At 36.8% G+C, this 9,456-nt stretch overlaps 1 protein-coding gene across 1 annotated transcript; it reads right to left on the bottom strand.

Annotated features, from left to right (window-relative positions):
* Window positions 1–1,033: 1,033 nt before the first annotated feature.
* Window positions 1,034–1,786, bottom strand: LOC129226880 (uncharacterized). Its single transcript, XM_054861510.1, has one exon. The coding sequence runs from the start codon at window positions 1,784–1,786 to the stop codon at window positions 1,034–1,036; it is 753 nt and encodes a 250-aa protein (XP_054717485.1).
* Window positions 1,787–9,456: the final 7,670 nt, after the last annotated feature.

The raw sequence follows: 9,456 nt of genomic DNA, 5'->3' as shown, positions 1-9,456 counted from the left end.
TATTTAAAGTTTTTTATAATCTTCAATTCATAAATTTTACAGAATAAAACTAGACACATTTGCACTTTAAATATGTGTTCTATGTAATGTAAAATATTTTCAAATTTCAATAGTTCACAACGAAAAAATGATACTGAAGAAAATAGTTTTTTTTAACGAGATTTATATGAACTAAATCTCTTTAAAGTAATAGAGTTGCAAAGCGACTTACCTATTCGTCGGTGGTGGTCTTTTACAGGCTTTGGTCACCAAAAAGGTGATTTTTATGACAGAATAAAATTCTGCCAACAAAAATTACCCATTTGGTAGAAAGAAGAAAAGTATCCAAGAAAAAAGTAAATTACCTACACAAGTTATGCGACACAATGAATTTACATGGCGTCCTCTCGGCCGTTATTTAGTTTTTAATTTCAGTTTATATTCCTTCCGCGAGCATGCGTCGAGAATTTGCACTTCGTACTTAAAAATAAGTGACATAGCTTCAAATTCAATCTTATGACGATACATAAGCAAGAAAATATAAGACTTTAAAATTATCTTCAGTGAATTCATGCGAGGAACAAAACTTCTACTAATCCCCTTGATGAGTGTTACTTCGCATACATGAGTCAGCACTTGTTTTCATTGCGTGCTTTCGAAAGTTTCAGTTTGGTTTTGCTGCTGGGCTGTAAATTGCCGTGTGAGCTGCGCATGCGTCGACTCTTACTTTCTTGCTAAACGGGAAAGGTTTTTGATTATAGCAGAAAACTGCGGAGGGCGTACGAATCTGTTTATTACGGAAAACTTTTTTGTATATTCAGAGAGTTTTCCGAGATTTTTTACAGTGCATGGATGCCGCAGTGGCTTGGTATCCATTGGAGCACAACGTCTTTACCGGTCTCAAGAAGTGAACTAATAGTGAGTTTACATTCGAAAAAAGGTTATACTCTGTGATTGACTGTATTGCAGCTTGGGAGTCAACAAAAATAACAATTTTTGGCAAGAGAGCTCAATGACAGCCCTAAGGGACATATAAATTGCAAAAACTTCACCGTCAAAAATTATCTGACCAGGCAGTAAGAGATTCCTTCAGGCTGAAAAATTTGGAAAAAGCGCCAGCACCAGCCCTACCTGTAGAGGCTGTGGCAGATCCATCTGTATAAACGTGAAGCCAATCTTGAAATAGATACCTTTCATGAATAGTAGCCAGGGCAGAAGCCCTTAACTCAGCCTGTGAGGAAGAATGTTTCCGTAGAGGCTGCACCAAGTCCAAATTAGCAGTAGAGTAATTTAAAGTACCCGGGAAAATAGACGGTCTAAAATTGGGCTGTCTGATGCTCGAGGCATCGAGGTCTGTAGCAAGTCGGTGAAACTCAAATAAGAAATGATGTTGTGTTTTGAGTCTAATCTGAAGAGGGATGTAGCTGTTCCCAAAACCCTCTTTTCTGAGCAATCTCTCGCCTAGGGATAAAGCACTGTAGGTTCGTCTATCTGACAAACAATAAGTCGCAGTTTGCAGTTCCATAGCAGCAATAGGGGTTGATTTTGCTGCACCAGTAATGAGTCTTAATGCCTTGTTTTGTGCAACGTCCAGTTTATCTAGAGCACTATCAGAAGTGGTGATAAGGAGTTCAGCACCGTAATTGAAAACTGGTTTAATGAATGCATTAAAGGTGGAGATAAGAACGCTCTGGGAAGCTCCCCATTTTACCCCAGCTATTCTTTTCAGCAAGTTAAATCTACTCGTCACCTTTTCGACCACGAGATGAATATAATTAGACCAGTGTAGTTCCGAGTTCAGTTCCATGCCCAAGTAAGTAGCACAATCAGTCCTGTTCAAATATGTATCACTATAGATCAAACTGATGTCGTGCTTCTTTGTGCTCAGAGTGAAAAGTTCAAAAGTTGTCTTTTCAGAATTTATTTTGAACTCGTTTTCCAGGGTCCATGCTTCAAGGGCTTCAAGGGCTTTATTAAGGATTTCCTCCAAGGCAGGGATACCAGAGTCAGTTGACCAGTAAACGAAGCATACCTATACTTAAATTCGTGCCTTTTATCTCAACTCACTCACTACTCAGAAAGTTAGTAGCACAAATCGTTCACAAATTAAACATGTATTAAACTCTCGTGAAAGCGGGAAATGGGCGGAGATCTTTAATATATAAAAGAAAAAAATGTCTTTGAAAAAGAAAGTTTAAGCAATTCTCTTTATAAATATGCTTTTATAGCGGGACTAAATTAAGGGGAAAAAAAACCCGAAGAAAATAACACGTTATTAATTGCCTTTAAGAATTTTCACTTTAGGGGAGTGCCGTTTTTAAGTTTCGACTAATACATTCCAGCGGATTTTAAAAATTTGGTTAATTTTGGAAATCCAAAGCTCAGAGTTTTCCTTCTGGCTATGTTGAAATTCAATCTCGATTTGACATTTATTTCATATTACATTACTGAGAAGGATGAAAATATTCACACATTAATTGGCAGAGTTTCAAGTTTAGTAATTAGTTATTCGGTTTGTAAAGTTGAAAAAAAATCTCTGGATGCATTATAAATGCGATCTCGATAAAAAGGACCTGAAATCTTTCTCGTTCATCAGATCAACAGTGGAAAAAAAGACTGAACTGTCTGGGAATTTTATAACTAATTACACCAAAGAACTATGCATTAAGAACTAAGTAGCTAAAAATGACACAGCGAGTGAAATAAAAATTACTCCAACTGCTTTAGAAATTTAATTAAAACTTTAGAGCATAACTCGCTTAACGATGAAACTAGCCGTAAAGAATGCAGTTTGAATACTAGCATATGCTAAACAGGAAACATTTTGGGAGTTATTACCTCTGTTAATGGCTGAAAAGAATAGAGAAACGAGAAAAAGTTGACTTATAACTTTAGGCGGTATTTTACTCACACTCACCTTAACTTTTGAATGGTCTTTCGGGAAATATAGCAATTAGGTTCTTCCATCAACTCAAAAGAGCTGACGTTTACTCACAATAAACATTTTCCATCAGAGATTTATTAAGGGCTTGAGGTGATTTAAGGTAATTGATTTAGTTATTAATTTGACGAGAAGGAGATCTTATCGTGTTTTAAAGACTAATTTAATGCCAATTTAAAATGGCAGGTAGTCATGTCAACAAATAAAAAAGAAGTGATATGCTGAACTCTAGAAAAGCAATGTAAAATGATTTCATCAGTGAAAATACAGCGAGATATTAGTTTTTTTTCTAAGTATTACATGAAGCTAAAAATAAAGCTAAAAGGAATAAAAGTTTTGGGATACACCTTAAATTATTGTTATTTTTAAAACATGAAGTTGTTAGAAGTTCCCTAGAGAAGTATTAAAACATGCTGTTGGCATAGACAAACTGTAAATTTGTTGGCGTTGGAGGATTTTTTTGCACGAACTGAACTGTCGAATAAGTCCCGTAAATGGTTGATGGAATTCATGTGGGGTCATTTAGGGAGCCAAATCGTTTGCTGTAATTGTCCAGAACGTTTTTTAGTCATTTAGGACTGTTTGTGACCAGGGGACACAGAGCACTCTCCTCCCTAAAAATCCATCATTCTTTGGGTACATTAATGGCTGCAAGTAGTCTTAAATTAGCTTAGATAACCATTTTCAGTTAGTCATAGGCACTGTTAGACCAGAGGAAATGAACCCTGCCATGTAAAAGCAGCCCACACCCTTATAGAGTCAACACCAGGTTGCATGCACAGTAGGGTGTCCCAAGATATAATGGCGAAAAAAAAATTTGTGAAATCGAATACGCATACCCTCCAATTTTTTTCCATTTCACCTCAGAAACATGAGAAAAAAGTTCCATTGCAATTAAATAACGGGAACCCGTGCCGACTTGAGGTCAAAGTTGGACCTAAAATCCTGTAAGGCGACTACAGTGGAAAAATTGCTAACTGCATAATTCATTACTACACGCGACATCAATTTATTTAAAGCAGATATTTACAACAATATTAGACTAAAAGAAACATTACTGTACATATTTTTAATTCAATGTTTGCTTTTTGCAGTCAGAATAGAACGTCCTCTGCTCTTGAACACAACGTAACAGATTGTTTTTGTTCCTCATCAGCTGTTAGCAAACGATGAAAGTTCTGCATCATTTTTACCGCTCTTTCAGCTGCATTGTTTACTGCACTAAGCTTTGAGACAGTCTTTTTCACATAAAGGAATGAAATATTATTGACCATACCATAAAAGCTGGATGAATTTTTGTAGAGCAGCTTTTGAGATAATTGGGTCCACATTTTCGTACACTTTTATCAAAAAGCACAAATCTTTTTTGGGTGCTTTGACTGTCAAAATGCATTGAAGCCATGGTTTCACGTATACTGTCAGTACAAAAAAGCAGACATCAAACAATGCTTCATTTTCCTTCGTATCTAATTTTAGTTGTGAACTAAATATAATAGTTTTAGGGAGTAAATCGCTCGAGCCATCCATCGAGATTTGTGCATGACTCCCGGTGGTCTTATTTTAAATTCATTTTCTGGTATATCCACCTAAAAATATGATAGGCAGTTCTGTCAACTCTTGATAGTCATCCCTGAGCGTAATATTAGTAAGTTCAGCACGGTAAAAGTCAAGTAAATTTTCCAAGTTAGGGTACAGTTCGGAACAACTCCGCAGCTCCTCCATAGCACTGTATTTAAGTGAGATAGATCAGTTCATATATGTGATGGCGGCAAGCAAAGAAAAGCATTTCTCTATCAAATTTTTGCTCAAGAATAGCGCAAGAACCACTTAAAGGACCTGTTCTGGAAGCTGTAATATCACAACTTAACTTTGTCTTCGAGATTCCAATCTAAAACTGCCTTTCAAACAGCCTTTGTTTGTTCTTTTCCTGTGGAATTATCCAGTTTAGACTCAGCAATGAGTTGTTCCGTCACATCCATATAAAATAACTATAGATAAGCGATCTTCTTTTGGTTTTTGAGCACTCAAAGCAGGCTACAGTCCCATCTTCCTCTATTTTGATTAACCGAAGTGCATCAGCATGTGCAATATTGAATCAATTGTTTAAATTACTTGAAAATTCTTGTTGGCGCTGCCTGAATACTTCTTGCAGTTTCCCTGCATTTTTTTGTAAGTCTCTCTAGATTTTATACAGGTTTTTAAGTTTATTCACGCAATTTAGCAATTTATTTTTTGGTGGGAACGTGTGCCTTTTCCCAAAAGATGATGCATTCCCGAATAGCGATATTTGCACTTTCACTGATGGTTAAATTTACTTCTCGAATGTTATAAAACAAAACCGACAGAAGTTGTCCGTTAGAGGGAAGTTTCAAGCCCGTAGTTTGTTGTTTTACGACTCCTATTAAAAATATCCCCTTTTTCAAACTTTGCAATTCCACTGCCATGTTTCGTTCCCTATGGAAGGACTATACTGCGCTCGCTGACCGGAATGTATTCGTACTGACATGTTTGACGGTTTGCAAATTACTACGGATAAGCCCCCCTCCCCCCAACATATGTTTTTCTGTTTTCATTTGTTTTCTGTGCACTATTTACAGCTGTTTTGAGCTTTGAAAAATATCGCGTCGCCAGCATTAGCTTGCTTATATGAATACACGTGCTATTTACACGTTTAGGCCTTTAGGCGCAAGTCGGCACGGGTTACCGTGCTTCAAATTGCATGAAACTTTTTTTTCCAACGGTTTTGATATAAAAGGAAAAAAATAAGAGGGTATGCGTTTTAAAAAAACGACTTTCATTTTTTTGGGACACCCTAATGCACAGTGCCTTGTTGACAACTTTAATGGCTTCATGGGCTCTGCGTCACATTCAAACCATACCATCAATTATTATCAACTAAAATCGTGACCCCATTGACCAAGCTACGGTTTTTTGAACTGTCTAGGCTCCACCTAAAATAGTCACAGGTTCTGGAGAAGAGTTGCAGGTGATGTTGTACTGACTTTGATGGCACTCGAATCAGCGTCAAGTTGCCAGAGCCAATTAAAGCTAAATTTTGTTACCATATTCTAACGGATATGCCTATCGCGTATTCCAATTGATTCCAGTGGGTATTTTAAGCAGTGTGCTTGTCTATTAACCCTGATAATTGTATTCACACGTCGTTAACGTCAATCATCAAGGTCGGTGGTTGCCAATTGCTTTGTCAACGGTGGGAGGTTGTGCGGGAAAATAGGTATTTTCGGTATTCCTTAGACATTGATAATTTCAGAATTCCTTTGAATTCCTTTCTCTAAATTCTTTTATGAACTTCGAAGTGGAACACATCACGCTTCTAAATTCAGCCACCAATCTAGGTTCCAAGACTATTAATTCCTGTTGAACAGTCATAATCAAGTTAGAAATCTTTTCACATAATACCCTCGAGTACAAATAAAATGCTTACCAATAAACTGCCCTTGTAAATGATGGTATTATAACCTCTATGATTTGATTGTCATTCCATGACTTTTGTTACTTTATTGCATACTAGTGGTACCCGCACGGCTTTGCCCGTAGTAGAAAATTAAAAGGTCATCTGGTTCGCTTGTATACTTACAAGTAATGGATGATGAATTTCTCGCCAAATTGCTATGGCTATTTGCTCGCAACTGTTACGGTTCCACTTAATGATAATTTGGTAATTTATTTGCCGATGTTATGATAATTTATACAAATACAAATACAAATGTGACGACCAGCAACAGACTCTGGGCCCAGCTGCTCGTCCTAATCAATTAATTAGTCCCCAATGAAGATCAATGGCCCTCTTAAAGCTATCCACCCCCTTGTCATTACCGCCTCTTCCTATAAGCTATTCCAAGTGCCCACGACCCTGCTAAAGTAGTAGTTTTTCCTAATTTCCAAGTTAGCCTGAGATTTAAATAGCTTAAAACAATGACCCCTTGTCCTGCTTTCCCTGCAAAAATTTAATCCATTTACATCTTTCATTTTGATAAATAAAAATAACTGAATCATGTCCCCTCTGACTCTCCTTTGCTCCAGGTTATACATGTTAAGCCTATTAAGTCTGGTATCATAATCTAAATCTGAGAGTCCCCTTACTTATTTAGTTACCCTTCTTTGAACCCTTTCCAATACAAAAATATCTTTCTTCAGATAAGGCGACCAAAACTGAACAGCGTACTCCAAATGAGGTCTTACTAAACTCCTATATAAAGGCAGAAGAACCTTCTTAGATTTGTTTGAAATAGATCTATTGATAAACCCTAGCATTTTGTTGGCTTTGTTACTAGCAATACTGCACTGTTGACTAAACTTGAAGTCCTGATTTATTAAGATACCCAGATCCATAACATTTTCTGCCTGATTTATGACCGAACCCTGTAAACGATATCTCCTACGCTTATTTCCATGACCTAAGTGTAGCACTTGACATTTCCCTACATTAACTGTCATATCCCATTTATCTGCCCACTTAGTAATATGATCTAAATCCTCTTGAAGCTGTTTTACTTGTTCTTCATTTTCGACAATCCCCATAACTTTTACATCATCAGCAAAACAATTCATGCTTCCAGAAATATTTTCATTGATGTCATTCATAAATATAATAAACAAAAGAGGCCCTAAAACTGATCCCTGAGGACCCCCACTTAAAATATCTCTCCAATTAGAATGATTTCCTCTCACAACTACTCTTTGCTTCCTATCAGTGAGCCAATTGCTAACCCAAAGTAAAGTTTTTCCTCCTATTCCTATGTCAGCTAACTTGCTGAGAAGAGCAACATGCGGTACCTTGTCAAAAGCTTTTTGAAAACCAATATAAACAACATCCACACATTTTTTGTTATCTAAAGCTGAGGTAACCTCGTCGTAAAAATGCAATAAATTAGTAGTACAGGATTTACCTTTCCTGAAACCATACTGCAAACTAGTCAACAGACTATTATTCTCTAAGAACTTCATGATCTTAATTTTGATCAAAGTTTCGAAAATCTTACAAATCACTGAAGTCAAACTTACAAGTCTATAATTCCCAGCATTACCTTTAGACCCCTTCTTGAAGAGTGGCGTTATGTTACCCAGCTTCCAGTCCTCTGGCACCGTCCCCGAGTTATAAGAAGCATTGAAAATATTCAAAATAACATCCACTAATTCCTCTGCACATTCAACTAAAATTTTTGGATAAATATTGTCTGGTCCCGGAGCTTTAGTTGCTTTAATCTTTTTCAAATGAAATAAAACCTCCTCCCTGGAAAATACAAAATCCTTAAGCTGTATAATAACTTGTGTCTTGTTAGTGTCAACTGTTGAGATACAGTTATCGTTAAACACAGTGGAAAAAAAGTTATTTAGAACATTTGCAATATCCCTATCGTTTTGGATTAAATTTCCATACTCATCAACCAAAGGCCCTATTTGACTGTTTCGAGCTTTCCCAGAATTAGCGTAAGCAAAAAATCTCTTAGGGTTCCCATCAATGTCATCTGTCAGCCTTTGTTCCAATTCCCTTTTCTGAATCCGTACCAAATACTTAAAATTTCGCCTTGCCTTACCATACTGGAGCCTCTCCGCACTCTGACCAGTTTCTTTAAACTGACGAAAAGCGACTTGCTTATAATTAAGAGCTTCTTTAGTCTCCCTGGAGAACCATATGGGCCAAATTTTGGTACTAACACCTTTTTTGCTAAATGGAACATAATCCCCAACCGTTTTAGCAAGTTTATCCTTAATTTCCGTCCACTGCTGATCTACGTCGCTATTTTCCAATCCTGACGAAAAAACCTTTTTCAAGCTCTGCCTAAGTGCAACAAAATCAGTGTTTCTGAAATTGGGCACATGCCTAAAATTATCATCTTTGCACACTTCAAATTTAATCCGGAACCTAATGCTGTTATGATCACTATCTCCAATATGCTACCCTACACACAACCCCTGAACAAAACTTCCTATGTCACAAAAAACTAGATCCAAAATCGCCTCCTCTCGAGTTCCCTGAGTTACAACTGGATCTAAGAAACAGTCACCAATTACTTTTAAAAATTCCTCTTCTTTGCCATTACCAGGATAAAAATAATTCCAATTAATACCCGGAAAATTAAAATCCCCCATTATGATAACGGATCCTTTACTGGACATGTCACTAATAATACGGTACATCTGTTCATCTTGTCCCTGATTTGAATTAGGTGGCCTATAAATATTTCCAAAGCGTAGTTTTTTGCCCTTACTGCTCATCAACTCCAGCCAAACCATATCAATATCAGTAGGCTTATCATTGATGACCAATTCATTGCAAATAAAATTGTCGCTAACATAAAATAAAACCCCACCACCTCTTTTACCTACTCTATCCTGTCTGAACAAATTATACCCAGCAATATGTAATAACTCTGCATCAGATTCGGTAGCCCATGTCTCTGTAATTCCAATAACATCCAACTTCTCATTTATAACTATGATTTTCAATTCATCCATCTTGTTCCTAATACTGCGAGCACTGGTATAGAAAACTTTAAGCATGCCTAAATTGC

Source organism: Uloborus diversus, chromosome 7, assembly GCF_026930045.1.
Source record: "Uloborus diversus isolate 005 chromosome 7, Udiv.v.3.1, whole genome shotgun sequence".
Classification (NCBI taxonomy): Eukaryota; Metazoa; Arthropoda; class Arachnida; order Araneae; family Uloboridae; genus Uloborus; species Uloborus diversus.
Note: the sequence above shows the minus strand (reverse complement) of the source record. Positions and strands in the feature narration are given on the sequence as shown.

Excerpts from the sequence above, each read along its gene's own strand:
- LOC129226880 (XM_054861510.1), bottom strand. The coding sequence starts at position 1,786 with ATGGAACTGAACTCGGAACTACACTGGTCTAATTATATTCATCTCGTG.